This window comes from Coccinella septempunctata, chromosome 3 (assembly GCF_907165205.1).
Source record: "Coccinella septempunctata chromosome 3, icCocSept1.1, whole genome shotgun sequence".
Lineage (NCBI taxonomy): Eukaryota > Metazoa > Arthropoda > Insecta > Coleoptera > Coccinellidae > Coccinella > Coccinella septempunctata.
The window spans coordinates 31,664,133-31,691,296 of NC_058191.1; the positions used below are offsets into that span (position 1 = coordinate 31,664,133).

The window sequence follows — 27,164 nt, forward strand, 5'->3', positions numbered from 1 at the left end:
CAGCAAATTAATCTGATCTATTCCTACCGGACAATTGGCCAAATTATTATTTTGATCCAACAAAATACTCGTGGACTCTTTAATCGTTTACATATAATGATCCGTTTCTGTCAAAATTCTCGTGTTATTTCAATCCATCATGGGGTCTCCTGTTTTAGAAAGAACATGATCTGTCATCTATTAATTTCTCTATTTTTATGTTATTTTTATGTTCGCGTTTTCTTATTTCTAGAGTACTAGACGTTCCACCTGTATAAGTTTTATCACAAATACAGGGAATGTTGTAAATACAATTTTTTTTCATTCAAAGGTTTAGTTTTTGTTAGTATAGATCTTAAATCATTTTGTGTTTTGAAAAAAGTTTTTATGTTGAATTTGGAACCGATTCTTCTCATTTTTTCTGAAAGGCCATCACTTTTAATAAATTTTGTTGTTCTTGACAGTTTTTTGGTTGTTCCTGATCATCATTATGATTTTGGTTAGACATTTTTATTTCCAAATTTAATATTGTTTTTTCAATAAAATCTGTCTTGTATTGATTATTCCTAAGAAATTTTTTAATAAAACCAATTTCATTATTTCTAATTTCTACTTGATTTGCTCCTGACAAATTTGTACAGGAATTTACGCAGGAGCAAATCGGTTATTTCAATTTTTTAATTGATCTTGTTCCAGAGATTGGGAGTGAAAACCCCAATGTTTAAGAAAAAAATGGGTTGGGTTTTGCCGTTTTATTTTTATCATACTTGGAGCATGTACTTTCGTACAGAGAATATGTTATACTTCTTCCCTTAACCATTTTCAAATGAAATGATTCAACTAATTTGCACAATTTCTTATGAAATACTGTTGATTTTTTCGTCATATTTCGATGTTTTTCAAAATTATTTTTCTGACAACTATTTTTACCTTTTTTTCATTTTTGCCAATGCAAAATTTTTTTAACTGTCAGTCAGATTGAGAATACGCCCCGGAAATAATGCCTTATGAAACTTTTCCCCGAATTCAAATTGCGGTTAACGAGTTTTCGGAAATCGAGAAAAACCATTTCCTTGAGAAACGGGAAATAACGAGCCGAAATAACTTGTCTGCTAGAGTCGTCGACCTGCAATGTACTACTTCAAAGGGTGAGAGCCTCGCTAATTTGTTTCAATTAGGAAAATAGAGTTACCTTCAAACATCTTCCGAGTCGAGGATCTCTTTTCGGAATGTTTTCGAATGTAAAGGGTCTGATTTCCTTCTCATTTAGTCCCGATCTTTGAGGAGAGCTCCAATTTACCACTCTTTCTGTTCTTGTCACTTTCTGGGGCGTTTTTGGGGGTGAAGGAATGGGAAATTATTATTCGTTGATCAAATTTTGCACGTCGAAAGAAGCACTGGCGTTCTCATCTGAATATTAACGTGCTCGATGAAAAATAAATTTGGGAAGTTTCATTATTCGCCTGCGTTCGTAAAAAACAAAAGAAGCACACGATTTTAACAAAATGCAAGACTCCTACAGTGCTACTGTGATAGCGAAACACGTGTTGTGGTTAAATAACTCATGTTAGCGAAAATCATGTAATTCAGTTTTTAGTTCTACTGAAACCGAACAAGAATCTTATAAATAGTGGAGTATTTTTCCATATTGGTTCTCAAACTAATTTTAGTTCAAAGACTTAAATTTTTATTCTTATTGAGTATCTAGACTGAATCAAAAATTTTCACAGAATCGATGTAACCAATTATTTCACGTTTTACATACTAGAATCAAACAATATTTTTTTGTCCCGTATGAAGATTCATTTTTCCAACAAGCCTGCTTTTCTAACCATGATGAATTTTCTCCTCTTATCGAAAGAAAAAATAGCGTACGAAAAATCAATCCCACTGACTTCTATCCATTCATCCTCACCCTTTATTTGTCATCATGCTTAGAAATATATATAGTAGCCCAAAATCAACAAAAGAAACGTATTGAATTACATCTATCCTATTTTGATTTTTGCCATACTTAATGTTTCATATATGGCTGTATTGGATTACACTCTGTTACGACCATTCAATTTGGATTTGAAGGGTTATTTTTGTTTCCTATAGGGCAAATACTATTCGAACGCAAGGGTGGTTTCGGTCCACAATACATCTGTTATTTCTTTTGAACATGATTAAATTGGAATTTACGATAGGGGGGCTGTATTGGCTTCGGTTAGTGGTTAGTTATCATTTTCAGCTGAGTTTTCAGATGCAACACGAATTATTAGATATATGAGGCATTGGTAATGAGTGATAATTTTTGAATATTTAATGAAAGATTTAATTGACAACCTAGCACAAAATTCAATAGAAATCACACTATAAATCAACTTATGAAATTCTCTAGAATATTGGCTCTTCAAAATAATGATAATACAACTATGAAATACAAATACCAATTCAATATAAAATAATATAATACAATGCAATGGTTCAACTACTATAAATATTAAAAAACTATTAAATACTACTACTAATAAAAGAAATATACATACAGTTTAAAAACATAATAGAATAATTAATAAATTTTTATTTTAACAAATATTTGCGTAACTGGCTGGAAGACTAGCTATTTGATTCAAATCAGTAAAGAATCGAACTTTAAAATTAATTTCTCTTTATAATCATAATCAAACTTTCACTTACTGAATATTGTTTATGATTTTTTTCAGTTCTAGAATTTTACTATTTTTCTAACTATTACCGTTTAAGTTATTTTTTCAACCAACCCGTTGTACAAAATGATCGTTTCTGTAATTTCCATGTTGATTCTAAACGGCTGATTTATGAGGCTTGGGAAGGATATAATGAATCCTAGTTTTCACGGATCCCACCGCTTGTGAACATCCCCAGAGCCTGCTTTCTCCACACACACACACCAATAAATATCCACCCTCGATCGTCTTCCACCTATTTCGCACCTTATAATGAAATAACTGGCACAAAAAGAAACCTGCATCTAAATCCACGACAAGAGTTATGCCGCAGCGAAGATACCGAAGGGTGTTGGATGGTTAAGTAACAAACACAACGCCGTAATAAATACAGAAATAAGAAAATTTCATTAACGTCATCTCGAGGTGAATTTATATGTAGCAATTTCCGAGTCCCGGCTTACCGAGGCAGTACAATGTTTTAATAAGTGAAACTTTGCTCGCGCCGTAGTAGATTATATTATTTAAATGAATTTTATTAATTTCCAAGTTCGAGACGGGGTGAGGCAATTATTTTGTCGTTGAACGGAAACAATTTCGTAGGTAAACCCGTCTGAGATTCTTCTTGGAGTCGTCGAGGATAAGTCCGCCAGATATTTTAATCGTTCCTGGTGGTAGAAGGAATGAATTTGTATGGGGCCATCAATTTATTCATTGAATCAAACAAAATCTGCCAGAGCTGAGACTCCTCCTATGGATCTAGTTATGATCGAATCCTTTTTCATAAATAAAATCGTAATCGGTCTTCTGTTAGAATTAAAACCTATTTTCAATTGCCACTGTTTTAAATTTTTTATATTCACTCAAAAACTCCATTTTTCTCAAAACCGATATACTTTTTTTGTATTTTAAATTCAAAATGACACATTTCATCATTATTTCGATGCTAAAAAACTACTAACATTGAAATTTTTTCTAAAACTTTGTTTCCTAACATCTGAAATACGACTTAAAATGAAATATTTTTATTTTATGAAATGGCTATTGCGTCAGATGTTGTAGAATATTGATTAAGGAATATTTTGAGAGGACCTAAATTTCTCTGGCGCCGGCGTTAGAAGTTAACTATCATTCAAAATCAGATTAAAAAATGAATTATATGATATTTAGTAGAATGAGTTATTTGGCCACTTTACAAGGTGAGTCATTGACTCATACAAATATTTTAACAGTAAATTCTTGAAGTCAAAAGAAACACTTTTTTCTCTACTATTTTTTCCGATTCGGCCTGATAAAAAGATATAGCCATTTTAAGTTTTCATAAAATACCATTTTTTATGGTTTTTCAACAGCCTATATATTTTAAACCGACCCCATTCGGAAAAAATGATATACGAAAAAAGTGTTTCTTTCGACCTCAAGAATCTACTGTTAAATTATTTGTACGAGTCAAAGACTCACTCTGTCTGTAAACAGGTTGTAACTGAATGCGAAAAAATTTGTGGAGTTATTCTTTGTCAAAAAATAGTGTGGGTCCTTCGTATAGGTAATTTTTTTTCAACAGCCCCTGCTTGAATCGAGCCACCTGAAGATAGCACCTGAAAAGCAATTTTCAATTTTTTTCTTAGAAATCAGAAGATTGACATTCTATGGAGGCGAGAGGAAAAAAATTTGATGTTCCTAAAATTTGTTTCTTCAAGCAAAAAATTACAAGAGACCTTATTTGGTCAAAATAAATCAAGCTATCAAAAACTAATTTTCAAATATTATCATACGAATAAGGGTAAAACATTTTTTTTATTTCCTCCTCTCTCCTATAGAATGTCTGGTCAATTTCATATTAAACTGTTTTTACGTCTTCTATATTCGAACTCTTCAAGTTACGAAGCAAAAAAGGAGCCATCTTTTTTAATTTTTATTTGAGCTCAACTCAACATAATCAATCTCAATAAGGCCCGAATTTTCACGATCTCGACTCAGTTTCCAACGAAAAATGGCTCGGGGAAAAATGATTATGTATATTCAAAAGAGTCGCTTGGTTTTTGACGATTGAGTTATTCATTTCCCCTCTACTATAGACCGATCAATCAAGCGAAAGCTACTAATGCGATGCATGAGCGTCTACATCAGCCGCTTAAGAACCGCCAGTACTGCGAAAGTAACAATTAACTTGTTTAAACAACGCAAGAGCATTAGCATCACAAGTGCGTAATCCGACGATACGTTGCGCCAAAATCGTATCGATCCATCATAACTTGTCATTCCCACAAAGCTGGAACGTTTACACCTGGACGTTTTAATATCTGAAAAATCCCGCGGCGAAAAAACATTTATTTAAAAAGCGTATTTGGAGCAGATGCTGCCAAAATTACGATCGGGGTGCCTTTTCAACGATATATAACGTTCAGATTGGGGAGAGAGATTGCCGAAAAAACGAATTAAAACATTGCACTGCAACTTCCGACCGAACTATGTAAATTAAAATTTAACCTCTGCACATCTCCTCTGGTCGGAACAGGCCGCAATCCTATATTAAAAGTTTCCCTTTTCAATTTTTCCTATGTGTTGCAAATTTGGATGTGGCTTCAATCGGGTTTTTATTAAACATAAATAATGAGCGCTGGGGCTGAACGTTTTGATTAAATTTGAATGAATGTTGTTCGTTTCCGCGGAGGATTCACCTGCGCCTAATGGGAAGCCGGCAAAATTAAAGCTTTTTGAAAAAAGAACTCTGACTTTCTTCCCATTGAACTATTATATTCTTGACCCGAAAGACAAGGGTATCTTGGTGATTGGACAACCAATTTACTCTTCATCCAAAGAAAAATACTGATTATCGAAATTCAATGCTTGGAAACTCTTTGGAAGAAATTTAAAATATCGACGGAGATGAGGATATCCACTTTTTGCACGAATTGAAAGAGTTTATGCCAAGGGCAATTGCATGTGTAACTAGAAAACTTCTCAGTACTTTATCAGATGTTCAATTTTGCTATACCAAAATTATAAAAGATTAGAATTTTAATTTTTACAACTAAAATCCCATTATGTAACATATTTGCCGCATGCGCTTATTATAGTACGTACTCATTATAGTAACTACTTACTTTTTACTTTATTAGAAATCAAAGAATAGGAAAACAAATCCAAATTTAATACAAAATGAACAAACAACTCAAACAATTCATCATGATTACAACAACAGAAGTAGCAACTTTTCATCAAAAAGATGATAAAAACAGCCAAAAACACAGAAAACATGCTTTCTGTAACTTTCAAAAATAATATTTAATATTAAGATTTAAAATCAAGTATTGTATATACTTCACACTTGATGTTAGTAGCTGAAAATATTTATTCTGAAAATTTATATTCTTTCACATTTCTTATGATTTGAGAAGGTATTTAAATGACCTTATGCTGTTATGTATACAGGGTGCGTCTTTGACTCGTACAAGTTTCAAGAGTTGAGTACTTTGAATTTTTGGTATACGTAATGTTCATAAGAGAAAACTGGAAGACGTGGGTGATATCTTGTGTTCGAAAAATAATCATTGAATAAATGGAAAATTAAATTCCGAAATTCACGTCATTCGATAAAACCATTTGTAAAAATAATTTTTTTATGGTTTTTCAACAGCCTGTATCTTTTAAACCGAGCCGATTCGGAAAAAATGCTAAAGGAAAAAGTGTTTATTTTGACCTCAAGAATTTACTTTTAAAAGAAGACTCATCACTGGATGAGTCTTCTTTTAAAAGAATAATAATAAATAGAACTCTGTTCTACCAATGACTGAGGGAAAAATTAATAATCATGTTATATATCTTTTTGAGTGTACAATAACTACAACACGATTCTCTGAGTTATATTCTAAAAATTGTCCTGATTATTTCTGGCTTAGTGGAAATCAATAGGGTCGATCGGATGTGTTGAGTAAATGGAGTGAAAACACATTAATTTGTATATCCGCGGTGTCTACCAAGAATAAAAATTTCATCGACATTCACTGAGAGCAGTTTCATCGCCCCTTAAAATTGCCAATATATTCCACCCCACGATAAAGTCCCTATCGTCAGTTTCCAGATTTGTAAACTCAGAAAATTCACCCTCCTCTGTGAAACACAAGATATATTTTAATCGTCTGTCGGTGTCTGTTCACTGTATCTGTCATACGCCACCCTGTTGCAGATAAGGAATTTTAAAACACCGCTATAAGAATGGCCCGAATAATATGTCTAGACTGCCGAACCGCAAACACGTGTTTGGAGATATGGCTTTAGTGCTTTTTTCCGCTACCTTCTTTCTTTTCTAATGTTTTTTGGTGTTGCTTGCGATAAACGTTAAAATTTATATCGCAGGCACTCCTACTCATTTGTCAGGTCAAATTCCTCCTATATTGAATTCTCGCTCATTTTTTATGGTAATTAATCTTGTGAATTCAGTAGAGAAAAAATGTTTTCAATCATACAGATTTGAAAAAAAAAATTGTTTTTTGACTCTACTTGAGGTAACTCATTGTCAAAATTTCCGGAAATCATTATCGGGTTATAGTCCTTCCAGTTGGCTTCGACACATTTTCAGCATAAAAAATTAAGGAATTAATTAAAAAAAATTATATATCAGAAAGATTATACTTACATGAAACTCATAAGATTCTTAATATTTTTTGCAATAATAATACTCACCTGGGTATACTTGGTGAATTTAATTTACCTGTTTATTCGTTTATTCGAATTTCGAAATTCTACAATTTTCCAGAGTTTTTCCTGTCTGTTAATAAGAAGATGAGACATTTTCAGTATTAAGGAAGTTTTTCGTCAAATTAGTGTTACATAAATTATTATGAATACATATGATTATTATATTTTGATATAATTTATGAGCATTAATTTTCTCCAATCAATTATTATTATATATTTTTTTATTTCGGATTTCTGTATTTCACGGCTATAAATTTTTGTGAGTTTTTGGACAAAATATCATCCAGTGGTAATAAAAAAATGTATATTTAACGTTTGAGTGTCTAAGTAGCTTTCAATCCCAAATATCAATTTGGATTTCCGAAATCGTAAATTCTCTTTATTTGGTCTCTTCAGTTCTATAGACAGCCTGTATAATCGCTAGCTGGGTGGCGTTACCAAAATCGAATGCAGCAAACCCGAATACAAATTAATTATCCCAATTAAAAGTTGCCGAAAGCAGATTAATCTTACAAAAGCGTTCAAGTAACTCGCGGTAGTTTTAATTTTCTGACCGACTGGAACTGCGAACTACAAAGTCTTTTGACGTGAACAACCCAAAGTCGAAACGAAATAAATTGGAAATCTCCGGGTAAAATCGGGTGATTGAAATGCATTTACAAATTATTTAATTTTCCGCCTTGAAGAACATATTTGTTTCCTAAGGCACGTCAATTCGAGCGTGGCTAATGCAGAAATAACAACTAGAGAGGAATCTAATCTCTTCCTTTATGCCTTCGCTGTTCTTATTGATGCAACAGAAATTTGTTCTCCTCTACCTTTCGTTTTCGAAATGTTTACATTTCGTTTCACAAAGAGCGTGCTGGGATATTGATCCCAAATTCACAGGGCGTCTTGACTGTATTCACCATTTTTTCACGCTATCAATCATCATCAGTTACTACACTTTTACTCTGTTTCATTTGTATATGTTTATTTAATTATGATATTTCTTTGCTGATCAAGATGAAGAAATCTTCGTGAGAGGTTGCTGAATTTCGTAAGTGTATTTTTTTGAACATTTGAAACGAAATGTTTATTCATTATTAAACAAAAAATTCTCTTTCAGAATTGAGGCTATGTAAATGATACGGGGAAAAATGAAAATGTGAATTATCGATCATCATTATTTCCATTGACAATGTTCTTTTCTTTTTACTGAATTGGTTTGGAATTATCGTTTATACAATATCGTAAAATACTTTCACCGTAGATTGAAGGATATTTTGGGAGTTGCTTGCGACAATTTTTGAAGTTCCTTTTATACAGGGTGATTAGTTGCGAAAAAATTTGAGAGATTTTTGCTCTGTAAAAACAAATTTGGAGCAGCCTCTGCTTAGATACAACACCTGCAGATGGCAAGTGAAAAGCAATTTTTTCTGAGAAACCAGAAAACTGAAAGAAATCAAATTTAGCCGACACCAGAAAACATTAAATTTGTGGTATTTTCCTATAATGTCTTATGATATTAACAAAATCAACTTCAGAATAACTAGCTGATTCTGAGACACTTCACATTTGTGGATCTAAAGAACAGAGTTGTATTCAGCAAAGTACTCAATTTTTCAAATTTCACGGAAACTTTTCAGTTTTTGAGAATCATATTACTCGGAAACGGCGCATTATACGAGAAAATATGAAGAATACTTTCATTTTACAGAACGTTCAAATTCCTTAGATAGCGTCCAACTTGGTTTCAACAGTTGGATTCTTTGAATTTTTGGTATTTTTTTGGTACATAATGATCATAATAAGAAAACTGGAAGACATGGGTGATATCTTGTGTTCGGAAAAGATTCATCAAATAATTGAAAAATTATATTCCGAAATTCATTTTCATTCAATTTTTTTATGGTTTTTCAACAGCCTGTATCTTTCAAACAGAGCCGATTCGGAAAATATGGTGAAGGAGAAAAGTGTTTCTTGTGACCTCAAGAATCTATTGTTAAAATTTTCGTACGAGTCAAAAAATCACCCTGTAGAATGTTAGGTATTTTGATGTTTTTTTTACAGTTTATCATTTCAATAATATGTACTGCATTTTTAAAACAATTCAAACGTCAATACCTCACACGAACTAATTCTGCTATTCGATACTATAGTGATTTTCATATTGAACCACTGCCACTGTAACGTCAGTGATCATCTTGTAACAAAACTATTCAAGAAATAAGACATCATGAAATAATGAAACAAAATATCGTATATAGGATGTTTCGTTATGAAGAATATCAAGTAATCCTCAACTTGAACCGAAATTAGGGGACTCCCCCATTGTCAAATCGACAAAAACGCCTGGTACCAAGTACTTCATCAATAAGGGATAAAAATACAAAGTCATGAAACACAATGAGGCTAAAACCTAACACGCGACCCTTTCAATTTCGCAATTTGGGGTGTATTGGTAAGCGGCATCTTTCAGAGATATCAATTCCACATTGTGCGGTTTCTATGATCCATTAAACATGTATTTTATAGCCTGGTTCTTTTGGGAATAGCAAAATGCGGTGCCGATTTTTATGGGACAATATTTCGCATTTCTGTTAGTCTGCGTTCAGATAAGATAACTATGAAATATTATACACGCGTTGAGTTGTCCGTAATCAAGGCAAGAATCTCATTTATATTCCACATTTCGCGTTTACATTTTTCCAGCTTAACAAACTACTTCACCCCTAACGTAGTCCATTCACTTGATTCAATCTTGAAACTTTGTCGCATGGAAGTTTTTGAGAGAAACATTTCCTCCAATAATTTTCCATTTCTTGAAACAAGACGCCTCACCTTTGAAGACACCCTGTACATACAATAATTCCAATTTAAGAAGGACTAAACATAATCTCGACCTCTTTGTCTCCAAAGGCCAATTGCACGGTGCTAACAAAAGAAGCGTTCATTCAAACGAAATAGCTTTTTTCTTGCTTAATCTTGGATTATGAATCTTTTATAGACGCTCCTGAGGGAATACCTGGAAGATGTCTGCTGCCTATGGGGATAGATTATTGCCCTTCGTGTTTTTAAAGTGCTTATAAGCGTTTCAGGGAAATTACTGAATCTAATCAAATAAAAGCTGACTGAATTGTTCATGTGTGCCAAGAGGAAGGAAGTAATATATGAAATACGACTTGCGTCACCGGCGTCTCGTGATATCAATCCTTAATAATACGGTAGGGGATGAAAAAGGAGAATTTTTGTTTGAATCTAATCAGTTTTATATGCGCCGTGAATTTTTCTCGGGGGATTCAGACATGAACTTTTCCCAATAATTACACACGAAATAATCCAGGCATGAAAGAGCTTTTGATACTGTGTTTCTGTAGGGAAACATTTCGATATTTATCTACTTAACTGATGAAATCCGATGTTTCTTTTTTTTTTGATTTTTCACAATTCAGATCACGCATTGCAGATCATTTTTAGAATTCTAAAACATTTATTTTCTATTTATAGATGTGAAATGACATGTTTTGTGATCCCTGGAAATAGAAGTTTACAGAATTCAAATTTGTGAAATACTTCAGATGAAATTTTATCATGAATGATCTCAAACCACTAATATGCTTTCGATTAAGTGCAATGGATTTTTTGCCAAAATTAGAGCTACCAGAAGCTGAACAGAATATAGTCAGGAATACTTTCGTTCATTATTTATTACATAATATAATCGTTAACACATTAACTGCAGGACAAATATTCAGAATATTAATGTTCAATAAGTATTGATCTAGAAGAAAAATAATATCTGATAAGTATATTGAGAGAAAAATATTTTGAAAATATTTTTTTGGATTTATGGATGACTGATATTTAATATGGACCTCCCTTTCATCGACACGTGAAAAAAATTACGCTTGAAATATTGCTAGACTAGCCAAATCGTTGGGCAATCCCGATGGGAAGAAAGGAACGTGTAATATTACATCAACGGGCTCGCATCGATTTTTCATAACTCAAGGGGAGGCTTCTCTGTTTACAATATATTAAAGGGCCTCAACCCTCACACCAGAAACACTAGGCCACTAGGGTTGATCGATTCTTATAAGCCCTCTGTCTTGTCAGTTCATTTCGGTATAGGAAACCTTCATCGAGAATTATTCAGCCATTTCTTTCTTCCTTCTTCATTCTTCACTTCTTTATAATCGATGGAAATAATACATGGTATGTGTGGGATAAATCTTTCATTAATAGGGGTCTACACCGCTATGGTGGTCAGTTCAAAGGGAGAAAATGAATATCTCATGTCAGAAACCACTAATTTATATGGGGTTTTCATTATAATTCAATTCAATCAGTTCGTCACCTCGGAAAGTCAGAAATTTTTTTATTCGTCGAACGAAAAAAAAATTAAAAAATTTCCTCATTGAAGAACAAATATTGATTCATGTTATTAACTTTCCGAGGTGAAGCTATCTCTTCTATGAATTTCCACATGAAGAAATTTCTCGAAAAGTCTCGCCATTGCCTACAATTCGTATCCTGGTGAAAAAGAAAAAAAGACGTTCGTTAAGTGCTGCCTTCTTTTCTACGAAAGTGGAAACTATTGTAATATCTGTAACTTCTACTTATCGTTCAAGTGTTCCACATTGTTACCACATTCTGGTAGTCTTTTCCCCTTTGCTCCTTATACGGATGGCGAGAAAGTCCCGTGGTATAAACTCCTCTTAAGAACTCCTCGATTCCAATTCGGATGTTTTGGAAACTTTATTTTAGTAACGGTTTTCCTGAAGGTAGGTATTGTAGTAGTTATAGTTTTCGTAAAATACTTTGAAATCGATCAAGAATGAGTTTTTACTGCTAACTACTTCACCTATATAACACTCAAAATTTCAACCTGAGGTTATGCTGATTATTTAGAGAATTTCAAATTAATTTTTGCAGATAGCGCTTCGTTTTCACCATGACGTTTTTTGTCATGAATGTAGAGCTTAGCTTGTAGTACCAAATGATATTCAGATTGAAATTTATAAATGTAACAGATGTTTTTAGAAACATCCTAACAGATTCTTGCTCAACATGAAGCTCTCACTTGACATTTTGTGCCAAACCTGATAAATTATAACGAAGTGGTAGGGCAGAAGCTGAGCTTTAAGTTTAAGCTTAATTACAAAACCCACTTTATGAAGAATTGGTTTAAAATCTTCTTATATGGCAGTACAATAAATGGATTTCCGCTGGAAATCAGAAACTTCATTACTGAGACGATATAATTGTTACTCGAGCAATCGGAATGGTGTGAATTATTAGCAAATTGATCTCGATCACTGTGAAATGACTCCCCCAGGCGAGCCATTAACTCGTACGCTGATTCGTAAAATGAGTATTCAACAACAATTATTAGCTCTGAATTCCGGAGAGAGTTTTCCGATGATTTATTAAGTGAATTGGATCCGCGGAGAGGGGAAAACTGAATTTTCATCAACTGATATATTGCGAAATCTAGCTGCCTCGGATTCTGACTTGTGGAACGCGATCAATCGTCACGGTATACGAAACTCCGACGCGAACCATAGAAATTTATTGTTCGACGACAGTTGTGAATTTTCTTATCTGATTGTTATCCTTGTTCAACACTGAGTGCTTATCTCTTTTCGTCACTTTAGTGTCGGGATCCTTGGGGGCCATGAATCGGCCAGTGTCGCGACACCTCGAACCTTTTTTGCGATAAGCTTATCCTCGCGAAATTTCACGGATCTCGCCAATAAAGTAGCGGTCGTGACGTAAATGGGCAAAGAAGAGTGCCCAGCCTTAATCTGAGCGCAGTGTGGTTTTCTATTATGTTGTCAGAATGATACAAACGGCCCCAATAACCGCGAGGCGTCCGGGGAGCGCCTGCTACCGGACAGCTGATAAACAATACTGCCCCACGGCACAGCCAACGTGATTCATTGCGATAGTGGACTCTGTACTCTCCGCGATACCCTCTCACTTCGATGCCCACTACGACGAAATCGTCTTATTAACGTGAGAAATCGGTTTCTATGTGTCGGACACGTGGCAACACTTGCAGTTGTGAATCTCTATGGTTTAACTGACTTTTGGAGCAACTGTCAGTTCCCGATTTGACAATTGGTAACACTGGCTGTTGGAATTCTATGGCTAGAATCAAAGAAACTTTGGAGAACCCTGACAAATACGAAAACAAGTTTTATTATTAATTCGTTTCGAAGTTTTCTCGCAGGAATATAACTGAAGTGAATATTGTTACCAGGGGAGTTATTTCGCTTGGTTGAGAAATATGGGCTCCTTTACTGGCCTGTCTTAATTTCTATGTTCTATCACTTCAAAATATAATATCCCAAAATACTGAATAATATTCCACCACATTTTCCCAAGACTGTACACTTGTACAGTGTACACACGAATCAAATGACACGCAGCATTCTCACGGAGGAAACCAGAAGCTAAAACAAACCTTGTGCTTCCGCTTTGGCTTAGGCGCCACCAAGAAGTGAATGTTATAAATCAAAACGAGAAAATACTGCGGTGTTTATACAATACACCAGTATAACTTCCTTGTTAACAACATAACAACGTTGTTGGCACGTAGAGATAAAAGAATAAACTGTATTTAACAGCTGTCTGCCTTGGTCACAAAATATTACTCCTTGATTTTCTTTTACTACCAGTTTTATTGCTCTCTCCCTCCGTCAAGACTCGCAGCGTCGATAAATATGAAACAATTCTCTGAATGGGATTATTGCCGAATGGGTGTTCGACATGATTATCCAAGATTTATTGCTGACTGAAGTTAATGTATTAGGATATGGTGAATGGATAGGCAATACGGTTCTATATTCCGGTATTAACATCATTACTCTATGATCGTATTCACATTTGCAGTACATATTTATATGGGAAGAAGGAAAAGAAAAAAAAAGTTATGCATCAATGCAGTTTAGTTACAATGTTCTCATAACTACACAAGGTCATCTAAAGAAGATATGGACTTTGCCTTTACTACTTACATTTAAACATATGATTTCTAAGAACTAAGACCTAAGACGGAGATTAGTTGCCCTATTGACAGATGACGATCATGTGATCGCCATCTGTCAATGAGATTGGTTTCTTATGGATATTCTTATGGATTGTGGAGACACATTAAAATGGAGAATCATGTTATATTTTTTTCAAAAAATATACAATCACTAGGGAATGTACCTTGGTAAATTTAGAAAACTACGTGAATCCCGTCAGATGTTAAGAATTTTGTTTCCATTCTTCAGGCATGAATTGTTTCGTGAGCGTTTATAGGTTAGGTTAGGGATAACACATGTTTTCTAAGCTCCTCCTGCTGATCATTACGAGATAAACATATCATTAAAATTATTTATTCACTATCCATATCGCTTGCTTAGAATTCGGCGTAAGGCAAGGACTAAAATTGTTTATATGTACAATGAATATTATCCCAATTTTTAAAACTTGACAGATGAATGCCAAATGACATTTTCTATATTCATCTTCCTTTATTCTGATTTATTTCTTAGTTCACCGGAGTTTGTAATTCCAGCATGGCGGATAACAAATAACTAAGACTATATAAAGTAAGGACGAAAGGCTTTTTATGGGAATAAACAAGGCCAAAAAGATTTCAGTTTCAATTTAAATCATTGACCCATTTAAGAAAAGTAGTTATTGCATTTCACAATCAAATTATATATAATCATCAAGTTGCTCCAAGAATCAAGGGTGAAGAGAGATCTCTTCTTATTTGTACCTAGCTTACACGAAAATATTAACAAAAATCTCCATCAACAGAATTTATTAGCAATCATTTATTGAACAGCCTCGTTATTTCCTACAGAAAAATCTAGATTGGGATTTCAGAAAGAATCCTCGGTTCTCAAAGGTCGACATACTACCATCTTAAGTTATTGTGGCAGCATGATATGGAGGCCCATTATACCCCAATCACGAATACGAACGGACTTTACGGAGCATTTAACTTATTTTTCTAAAAAAATGTAATAATCCCTCCTCATTTCCATTGCAAAACCGGCTTAGTGTGAAACAGCGATTGGGGAACACATTCAATCATCCAAAACCTATAATTTACGTCGAAAACGCTATGGCCAATTCGGATCTGATTGCACTGCTATCATTTTGGAACTTTCTATAACGCACACAATTCGCCTCTGGTTCTTCGGCAAATCGCCGATTTCACGGACTGCCCGGGGACCTCATTGTCCGAAATTCGGCGAAAAAGATGCTTTATACCACCCCAAATGAACAGAAATCATTCCCATCCTCAGTTATCTATCTCCGTAAAGAATAACCCGACTATTTTCGGACTATTCCTAATTTCCTCTACCATCCGGTCCAAAAATCGAAACAAACACAATTATTATATTGCCGTGTAAATAGGCCATATCCAAGACGATCCACTCCTGATATGGGTTCGTCTGTTTGTGGACTTGTTCATCCATTAGATGGCGTTCGCCGTGGATATCAGATATCGCGAGGTCACTCGACAAATCAACCCCCCTTTGATTTATTGGCTTCATTTCCGGTTATTTACTGTCATACTTTCTTCCCGCAACTCAATTACAAGGGATAGTCTGGAAGTCCACCACTTCTTGATGGTTTTATCTCAGATGTGCCACACCGCCGTTTTATTGGATATATAAATCGTATTATTTTTGAGGGAATTGGTTTATTTGTCCTGCGTGTCAGAAACGAAATATTGAGGATAAATATAGTTGATACTGCTTTTGTTTTTCAAAACAATATCGTTTCAACTGTCAAAAATGAAATTTTCATGAGCATTTTCCATAGAATGTCTCGATAAGAAACTGACAGAAATAGAAGACATTCAAACAATAAAATAAAAATGAATATAACAGAATTATAAGGCGTTAAATACTACCAAGCTTTGAAGTACGCTCTTGTTTGAGGGCTAATGGTAAGTTCCTAAGAACTAGGACCTAAGAAAGGAACAATCTCATTGGCAAATGGAGTCTTTTTGATTTTTAGGTTTTAATTCCTAGTAACTCTTCCGCCACCATGAAACTATGATCTAAAACGCCTAAATCATGCCGAATGCTGAATGCTATCAAATTTCAAATTACGATTTTGGAGCCTTACAAATTTATTCTGTAGTTGGCCACTATTATATCTGATTGAATCGCGGTTCAAAACTTGATGATACCCAACAATATCGTTTAAACAACAGTAATTCTCTACTATTTTGCAGTTCCAGGCCCGGCAGACCACCAAAGAGGGCGCCAGTAGGATTAAGTTTGGCAGCTTCACACCTTCAACATCATCAGATCAAAAAACAACGCTTAGACAATGGAGATTATCCCTACGAGAACGGACACTTAAACGGTGAGTGTTTAATTGGTTATCTTTTGTAACTCCAATGGGGTATACCGCAAGGATCTGTTCGTGGTGCATTACTTTTATCGTGAAGAAAAATTCAGTTATTTTCATTGAGCGGCATATTCAATGCATTCCGAATTTAAATGGGAGTAATTAAATAGGAGACGGAAATGTATTTATCTCTCAAGTTTTTATGGTTGAAGTTTATTAGAACTGCCTTTAACGTCTTATGAGAGAATATACCGAAGATAATTCGTGAGATAATTCGTCAGGTCATAAACAGGTATAATTGCTATCGAATGAGTCGTATCTTGAAGAGCGCCGAGCAGAGACATTGGCGTAGGTGACTTATTTGAAAAGTGACGTCTTAAAATCACCGGTAAATCTCGAGTAGCTACTGTGAATATCTATAGTCCTTCGATCCAATACAGCCTTTCCTGAGGAAATGTAATATTTTCTGGTAAGTATTTTGTTGGCAGAGGTTATTAAGGTTGTACAATACTTCCATTCGCCCTATGCTTCACAATGCTATTTATTTCCATCTTAATTCAAAAACGGATCGATGAATTCATCTGATTTTCAACATATACAATCAGAAGGAAGGAACGAAGAGACTCTCGTTTTGTTTTTGAAAAAAAAATGAATATTTTTCTGTTAAACTCAGTTTGAAAATGGTGGTATTTATATATGAGTATAAATTCGAATGCAGAAGTGATGGTTCGAAATGATCAACGAGAGTATTTTCTTAAAGAGACCTTCTTCATGATAACAAAAAAAAAATTCAATTTTTTTTCAATTTTCCTTGATTTTTGAAGGAAATAAGATTAATTCACCCGCCTCTCATCAAACTCCACCCTCCTATTTCTGAGTAGCCAATTACAATTTACTTTGCTCTTGCATTGAGATTTATGGCCAAACCGACCAGCTTTTATGAGGGTTAATTTTATAATAACAAAAGGACGGGTGGTACTCGACTCTTGCAGAAAATTCAAAACAGACAAGATTTATAACATCCTCATAAATTTTACGTGAAAATAACGTTTTGGTGTCCGACTATATGTACCATTCTATGTACCATCATGTGAATTCTAAAAGAACTTTTAGAGTTCAATGATATGTACCTATATAAAACATATAAAATTTGAAAATTCGTTATTTTTACGAGTCATCGAAAGTTTCGGCTGATATTGTAGGTAAGAGGGTGAATTTTAGGGAGTCCGTTTCATAGACAGTTCGGGCTTACGGAGCAGCCCTTTCCCATGCTGCTGGGTCCTGCCTGGCACCTACACACTTGCAGAGGTCCTTCAGGGCTGAACACTGAAAAAACATTCGTTAGGAGGAGGAAAATTGATGAAAGGAGAAGAGAGAAATTATTGACCTTTTCAAGAAAGAGAAAAGAAAACTCTCTCCAATGGCCCGGATTTCAATTACGGACCAGATGCTGCCCAACCTGACATCACTGAGGAAGAAATGTCCTCCAAGAAGTCAGAATTTTCAGATATTCTCAGAAATAGAAAATCTGACTCGTCAAAGTTTTGGAAGAAATAACTCGTGGGCAGCATGACAATGCACTTTGGGGGCAATGCAGGTGAAAAAAAATCGACCACTCCTTGCCAAAGTAAGGCGATAACACTGTAAAAACATTAAAAAAAATATAGGGGTAACCCGGTGCGGATAATTTATTGACCCTGAGTATCCATTCCTGGGAGCCTCTCCTTATGGATTGGTTGGGGACGATGGTTTGATAGAGGTCAAATGTCTCCAATCAATCAAAGGAAAGCTAAGGGACTACCAGAAACCTGCTTCACCATCGAGGATGGTAGAATGAGGTAATTCTAAGCTAATTCGTTATCTTCGAAGAAATATCATTTTCTATCATTTTTAGGCTGAAAAAAATTAATAATTATTTTTACCAAGTGCAAGGACAATTGAATATCTGTAAACAAATTTTTTGCGATTTCGTTCTATATTCAGATGATGCTTTTCAAATAGAAAGAATAGAATGTGACGAGGCACTATGGAAAAATATCATCTTGCCAAAGCTGGAGCAGTTCTATATGAATTGCGTTCTTCCTGAAGTAATAGATGGGAGAATACCAAGAGGAATGCGGGCACGGGATAAAAATGAAACACGGCAATAATTTTCAAAATAAAATATTTCGAATTTCATACAGTTGTTTTTTCCCATATCATCAGTTTCTAAATAATTATACCTATTCACTATCATCACAGCTATAATTATCAATTCAGGGCCTGTTAATTTGTATACTGCAAGATATTTCAGTTCTTTGTCGATCCTAAAGCATCATTAGCTGATGCAATGAAATGTCTACATATTTTTGTGCTCGTTTCAGGTCCTTTCAGACCAAAGCTCGATTGAGAATTTTTCGGTTTTCAACAATATTTATTTTGGCGTCTCTGTTACTAACATCTCGCTGAAACTCCTATAAGTGGAAGTGATTCGAAATAAACCAAATCTTTAGTAGACCCTTTTATTAGGGATAATAAACACATAAACTCAACTATCCTTCGCTTGCTGTCCCCTCAGGCAAAAGGTCTTGTAGCGAAAAAAGTGGGTGGAGCTATTGTCTTGGTGGGACGAAAATATGTTCAGTTAAAGAAATTTTCATATAGTGCCATCTAGCGGAATTCACGTTTCGGGAGAACGGGTATAACACCCTTAAGCGTGATTTATGCCTCTGTCTCCTGACAAGTTACGCCTCTGGGCCAATGTTGACCGCCTTACAACTGACTTATGCGAGCTGTTCCACTAAGATCATGTTATAAAATTAAAATAAGACTACAAAACGCGATTTATACTCGAAATGTCGTGATTAAAGGCAATTAAATGGTATGAATATATATGCGAGATCCAAGTTGGTCGGACCGATGTGCATTTAGCTTTTATATCAAAAATGCCGAGAATATTAAATTGCACTTTTTCGATAACATCTGACAGGTCGGCGCAACGGAGATGGAAGATCACGGGGGAAGATACGAAAGGAGATGGAAATCCGCCAGATAGAAGACTGCTTTCCTGTATAATTTCTAATAAGGTAGAATTTGTGGTGGTTTTAGTCCTTTCTATATCCACGTTCGTGCGAATGCTGATTTCGGTTGCATGTTCCTATTGAGATAACAATAAGGAATTACGTTCGGTTTGAAGCAATTTCAAAAGGTACGATATGGGGAGAAATGGCCACATTTAATAAGTATATGGTGGAGGACAAACACGAAAGAAACTCTTCGAGCAGTTGTGGTTAACCACAGCATGCAGGTTTGTGAGGGGTAGAATGGGAAACAATGATTGTCTTCTTTTCTCCCGAGAAATCTTTTTGAATCATTACTATTCTACGTTCATAATTCGAAACACCATACGAAACACCATAACGAATTTGTTTCTGATATTGCACAAAGAAATGTTTCTGAATTATTTCGTTAAACGTTTCATCAGTGCTTCATATGGCCTCCTGGATCTGCAGATCCATCGCAACTTGATTATATCAGCACTAAGTCGCAATAATTTGGGCTGTTAGCCAAGAAGCCGAAGAGTTCTCAATGGATCAGCTAAACATGTTCATGCAGTTCAAGTATCTATCTCCATAAGTGTCTCACCTAACACTTCATCATCAATCACTCAAGATCTCAAGAACTACTTCACGCAAGACCTATAGGAGTCTATAACCTACTTCAGTTTCCTTTCACAACTGAATCCACCATAAAAAGTTATTCAAAGAGCATGAGCTCACATTCGAAGGGATGAGTATTACCAACATAACGTGATCTACTAATACCTATTGAGTTGGGTTCAATACATGTCTCCTCGACCTAATGCAGCGGTAATAAAATCAGAATTATCGAGCTTAGTTCATTCTGACCCTCAGACATAAAAACCCATAGAAATGATATGATTGCAGAGGAAGAGTCAACACGTTTGATGTAATTTTTTACGACACTAAGGGCAATTTCGGAAACAGCAATTACATCCAGTGATTTCTACGTGTTATTGGGGCAGTTCATGATTAAAAGCAGGGAAAGATGTAAGGGTCCAAGAGATGACATCAAAGTTTTATTGAATTCCATAAAAGATGACCAAGTTCTCCTCATTGGTGTTCTTGATGAAGCTTGCGGTACGATCGATGTAATTACAACGGAATCTTGGTGAACTTCTTAATCAAGGCTCGAATGAGTTCATCCAAAGATCAAACTCAAACTCACGGGTAGAATAAGAAGAGACAAGTATCGAAAAGGTTGAATCTTTCTAAGAATAGTATAATAGTCCATAAAGTCAAAAATTTCTTCATGAGGAATCATTATTATAATTCTTTCTCCAAAAAGTGTGGGTTTTTAAAATGAATCTTTTTTTGAGCAACCACTACTAAGATACAGCTTCGTAAAGAAGGCACTTGAAAAGCAGTTTTTGGAAAACAGAAAACTAGTGATATATTGAATACTATTTGGTACCTTTATTCACATTCCTAGTATGGTTTTCAAAATAGCCTTTACCTATGTGTAAACCTACTCAATTAAAAGGGTTGGCACCCTGTTTCTTCATACGGAAGCGTTGTATTTCGGAAATTCCGATAGCGTAGGGGTTGTTACCCCTCTGACACACGCGGCCCAAACGAATCGTATCCAAACATTCAGGTATGTCGATTATTAAACCCTTTCCGTATCTCACATTCAGTAATTAAGGTGTTGATACTGCGGAATCCGTATATGAGCAGCAAATTTTTGGGATATATTAATCTGCAGGACAATGGCCGATTTGCGGTATTCCAATATGTCCGGCTGCTCTCTACCGATTATAACTGTGACCTTCTACGTTTGTGTAGGTACGCTCGGATGGGGTGCATTCTGTTATTTATTTGTTCCATACAGCTTTTATACTCTCAATTTGGGGAATTGTTTCAATTATGTTATGAATGTTTGAATTCCACGACCGCATTGTTGTTGGTCATCTTCCAATTGGACTGTATTGAAGGGGTGGAAAAATCAGTCAATTTAGTCGAACATGCTCAATTCATTTCGAAATTTTTCAGGGGGCACAAGACAATCAACGTAGGATCCTTTTATCATAATCTAAATTTCGTATACACGGTGAGTCTTTGACTCGTACAAATATTTCAACTGTAGATTCTTGAGGTCATTTTTCCATGCCATTTTTTCCGATTCGGTCCTGATAAAAAGATATAGCCATTTTAAGTTTTCATAATGAGCTGTGCCACCCCTGGAAAAACAAAAGTACCTTCAGAATAACTAGCTGAATCTATGATATTACGCATCTGCGTGGATATTTTCAACAGAGTTGTATTTAGCCAAAGTACCTTATTTTTCAAATTCCACAGATACTTTTTAATCATTGAACATCAAATTGCTCGAAAACGGCGCATTATACGAGAAAATATGAGGAATACTTTTATTATACAAAACGTTCAAATATTCATTACATAACGCCCTAGTTAGTTTCAAGAGTTGGGTTCTTCGAATTTTTGGTATTTTTATTGTACGTAATGGTCATAATGAGAAAACTGGAAGACTTGGGTGATATCATGTGTTCGAAAAAGACTCACCTAATAAATTAAAAACTATATTCCTAAATTCATTTCATTCGAAAATCAGTTTGTGAGATGGAACTAAAAAACACATTTTTTTATGGTTTTTCAACAGCCTGTATCTTTTAAACCGAGCCGATTCGGAGAAAATGGTAAAGGAAAAAAGTGCTTCCTCTGACCTCAAGAATCTACTGTTAAAATATTTGTACGAGTCAATGACTCACCCTTTACACAAATTCAAGTAGCATCTTATGAAAACGTTTTCTTCGAAATTAACTTCAGAAGGTTTTTTCCAAATCCTATATTACTATCCTATAATCGCTGTGGCAAAAACTTCGATGTAACCATGTAGTTTTAATCGATATCTCACATGAATTTTAAATCATCGCTTATACATCTTAATCACAATTAGCACCGGAATTTTTTCTACTGAATTTGGTGAATACAAAATATGCAGCAATTATTTCCATTGTTTAGGTTCAAATGATCAGAGATTTTTTGATAAGATTAAAAGAAAATCAATATTCTGTTCAGCTTTTTCCATTTTAATAATAAAAGAGATATATCCACCAATGGAGAAATTTCTCTATATCTGTCACAAGGTGTTTGCTTCAATTTAAATTTTTTGTTTTTTGCTTTTTGTTGTCATTGTGTGTATGCCGGGGATGTGAATGAATAATACCACTGTCAATTTCAAGATTCCCTTCTTGATTCGTAATTCCGATTAAGTATCATTTGTATCAACCTACCTCAATTTTTTTTTCGTATTATTGTCACAGGTGTCGTCCGTATGACACCTGTCATATGACCGGACGATTTAAGCCGATTTAAGTGCTCACCGGCGATGCTTCAGATCTAAGCCGAGACATTTCATCTCGTTGTCCATTCGATTACCATTTATCTGGGCACTTTCGCGTTTTTAGGGCTCTTCAAAGATTATTACCCGACGGACGTTTGTTTTAACGACGCATTTAATTATTATTGGAGCTGATTTTTACAGTCCGATTTTATAGCCGAGTATACAGCAACGCGCCCCCCCTACCCCCCCTCGTCGTTAATATCTCTCTTATTTATTGTATCATAAATGATAATAAAATATGAGAAATATTTGATTGGTTATATGGGAGTATTTTTCTACGTGTGATTATATACCTCCATCTCCCTCGGATATGTTATTAATTTTCTATTTGCTCATATTATCGATTTTATGGTCTGAATAATTCCTTATTCTGATTATTATTCTCGGAAATGGTTGTTATTCTGTGCAGTTTTTGACACGATGAAAGTGAGTCAGGAAAAATATCATTCAATCCCAATAGCGAGCGACATTCACTGATTTAAAATATCCAGCAAAATATGCAATAAATTTTATTTTTACCTGTGTATCATAGTAAGGATAAAAATGGGAGAAAAATTTTTGGTCATTCAGTGTATTGATTTTTTATCGTTAATTTTGAAATAAAATTTGTTACTCAATGTTTTGTATAAAAATGCTCGATTTTCATTTTAGATTGCGCAACTTTCCATTGCTTCTAAGTTCAGTACCTCAAAATAAGACGAAAAAGTGTTTTTTTTGACCTCAAGAATCTGCTGTTCAAATATTTTTCTGTAGGAGTCAAAGACTCACCCTGTATAGTCAGTGAAGAGTATAGTATGGCAAAAGAATTACCTTCCAATTGGGGAACCCTAAAAGATGGTGGCAGTTGAGGATTTTGTTTCCAACAAAGATCAGCAACCATAAATTCGGAATTACAATTAAAAAAAAAACTCTACGATGCACTACTGCGAAGGATGGACATCACTTTTCAACAATAGTTGGTCCTCTTATTTGTTGTTGTTCGCATTTACTAATGTGAATGTGGGTTGCACCGAATCAGTGTAAAACCTTTCATTTTCAACATGTAATTTTAATCCAGCAGCATTTCAAAGGACATCACGAGGAGGGAAAATCATAAAGCAACATAATCAATAAATCAGTAAGGACTGACCGCTCAGCTTTTGTTTTGGGCGAAGCGAAGGGTCGCAGCTATAAAACACTCTTTGAAATATTCGAAATTGAATAATTTAGGTCTCAGCCGGGCGAGATGTAGTTGATGTGACTGCTAAAAGCTTTGGACGAATTCAATTTACCGATGTCACACTCAGTTATAGGAAGGATTTGCCGCTTTGTAATTACTACGGTGGCTTTTGTACGATTTCTTCCACACGCTAGCAGTTTTGAGATTCATTGTTCCCAGTCACCTTAATGAGTTCGTTCGTTTTTTTATTTTTTGGGTTCCGTGATTCAGCACTACCTTGATAATCTTGACTGGTATTCGGTTAATTAAGGAAACTAAAGAATTTAAATGAATGTAGGAGAACAATCTTGGAGTTTACTCAGGATGGATGCACAGTTTTACTCAGATTCACTTTAGGTCAAGACTTTACATTCCCTGTCTTACTATCTCATATACACCCACCTTGAGCAAGCATAAAAAGTTGACATAATACTATAATAACTATTATAATCGAATCCATTTTAATAGTTTCCACTTTCGTAGAAAAGATGGCGTCACTTAAGGAAAGTCTTTTTTCAATTTCACCAGAATACGAATTGTAGCCAATGGCGAGACTTTTTGAGAAATTTCTTCTTGAGGAAACAAATAAAAGAGATAATTGCACCTCGGAAAGTTAGTAACATGAATGAAAATTTGTTTTTCAATGAAGAAATTTTTAAATTTTTTTATCCGTTTGAAGAATAAAAAAATTTCTGACTTTCCGAGGTGATCAACTGATTGAATTGAGTTATAATGAAAACCCTATATAAATTAGTGGTTTCTGACGTAAGATATTCATTTTCTCTTTTTGAACTGACCATTATAACGGTGTAGACCCCTCAACTGTTTTGTTTATAGCTGAATTACGTTAATATAGATGAAACAAATTCTATATTCATTCATAAATTACTATTCTAATAAAAAATCTCGCAGGTAGCTATGGAGAATTAATGACTCCAAGTTTGAATCTTAGATGATTCTCATCTCTGTCTCATAAAGAATCGCTTAAATAAATTTCGAAGAATCGCACCATACTTCTGGTGAGAAAAAAACAGAAACGTATTCGCACACAATTATGAATATGTGTATGCTTATGGCTGGATGGTGGTGCTAGCTTATACCTTCAAATCCGATTCCCTTTGAATCCGAATGGGAAACATCTCCAGCCAGTTGATAAGCCCCATCTTAAGTGCTCCACAGGTCTGTCGGTCGAATAACAGAGAGAGAAGTGTTAATAAACTGGGCGTTGATATTATTTACGCTGTATTTCCCAGAAGTAACTCGCTCATAATATATAAGCCGTATTAAATGACCGCGCACAAATGGACAGACAGTCAGACATACGGATAATAAAGCCAAGCATCGCTCTTCAGACAATGACAACCTGTAATTATTGCGGGTCTGATGTGAGCGAGCATTAGGTGTTTTATACCGGGTCGATATTTCTTGCAGACGTAGAAGGTAGCATGAATACCAATGTACGAATCTTGGAGCCATCTACTGTGTGTGAGCTACCATGAATGTATTTTCGAAGAAACGAAGGTTTTATGTGTTCACACTTCTTACTCCTTATTATTCCATGAAAAAACGCCAAAGAGTGAGCTATTACTTGGTACAGTGTAGTTCAATGGTATACTTGTGATATACGCACAAAGTTCGAGCAAGAAACAAATTGTCAGCTCAGTAGATGAGGGCCCTCTGATGTCCTCATTCATACCGTTGAATCTATCTTCATAGATGCCAGCAAATCGATTTCCTGAACGAAGAAGACAACGGATGCTACTTGCTACTCAACTACAACTACAGAAATGTGTCATCTCATAGAGAAAGCACTTAGAAGATATTTGAAATTGAAATTGAAGAGGTCGTCGCTATCTTTTATATGGTCTGATAGTATAGATTTACGCAGAGTTCGTAAGAACTTTGACATGAGGAAAGGAAGCATTTCGTTGGCAGATCATGTTCACGTGATTGCTATCTTCCAATTCCAGATAAACTCTGGGTTGGAGTATGATCACTAGCAAATCAAAATGAGAACGATCAAGCAGCAAGCTGCCACTTTTAGTTCAGGACTTCAACTGGGTTGTACCTTTCCCTTTCCTGACAAGTCCTAGAAGGAAAGTGAAATGAATAAAAAAAAGATGGTTCTGCTCTAAATTGGAAGCCATTTGAAGACTATTTAACTTTTCATACGGCTGGAAAGCAGGTCCAATGCCTTGGGCGGTTTCCGAATCAGACAGTTCTGTGATCGCATCGGAAACAAGTCGCAAAAAGCCAGACTCAGGGTCAAACCTTTCCCGATCTCTATTTCGCCGGATGACATCCTCGAAACCTAATATCGACAGGAATTGAAGCATGTTAACTAAATTTGTACCCAGTTTCCACCGTATTATTTTTAATATTAATATTTGTTAACGGATGAACGGGCATACTCTATTACGGCTTCATATTGTCCGTATGTCGGCGAAGGGTAGATACACTCGTGTCAGATACTATGGAGGGACCTTCTGCATTGTGCCGTGATGATGATGGGAAGTGGCACCTCGGATGAAGTGATACAGTGGACCAGACAATCTGAGGCAGGTTCACCGGCCGTCAAACTTCCACACGACTCCGCGAAATTCATCATCTCATGTGGCTTTGGATTGTTGCTTGAATACTCAATGGTTTTATTCATTTTTCAGTGCAAAAAAACTCGTTACTTTCCATATATAGGGTGAATCATTATTATTAATTTGAGATATTTCAACTGTCGGACCTCCAAAAAAAGATCGCTTAGATGAAATGTGTTACAGGTGTACTATTTGATTATTTATGAATGATTTTTGTTCGATGCTTCA

At 35.1% G+C, this 27,164-nt stretch overlaps 1 protein-coding gene across 3 annotated transcripts in view; it reads left to right on the plus strand.

The window, feature by feature from the left end:
* LOC123309195 (dachshund homolog 2) overlaps positions 1-27,164 on the plus strand; it is a 262,136-nt gene that overhangs the window by 38,021 nt on the left and 196,951 nt on the right. For 2 of the 3 annotated variants that reach the window (XM_044892170.1, XM_044892171.1), the window contains exon 2: positions 16,606-16,739. In XM_044892170.1, coding sequence (XP_044748105.1) covers positions 16,606-16,739 — 134 coding nt within the window. The remainder of the gene's footprint in view (positions 1-16,605; positions 16,740-27,164) is intronic. The other variant, XM_044892172.1, reaches the window with a different exon arrangement.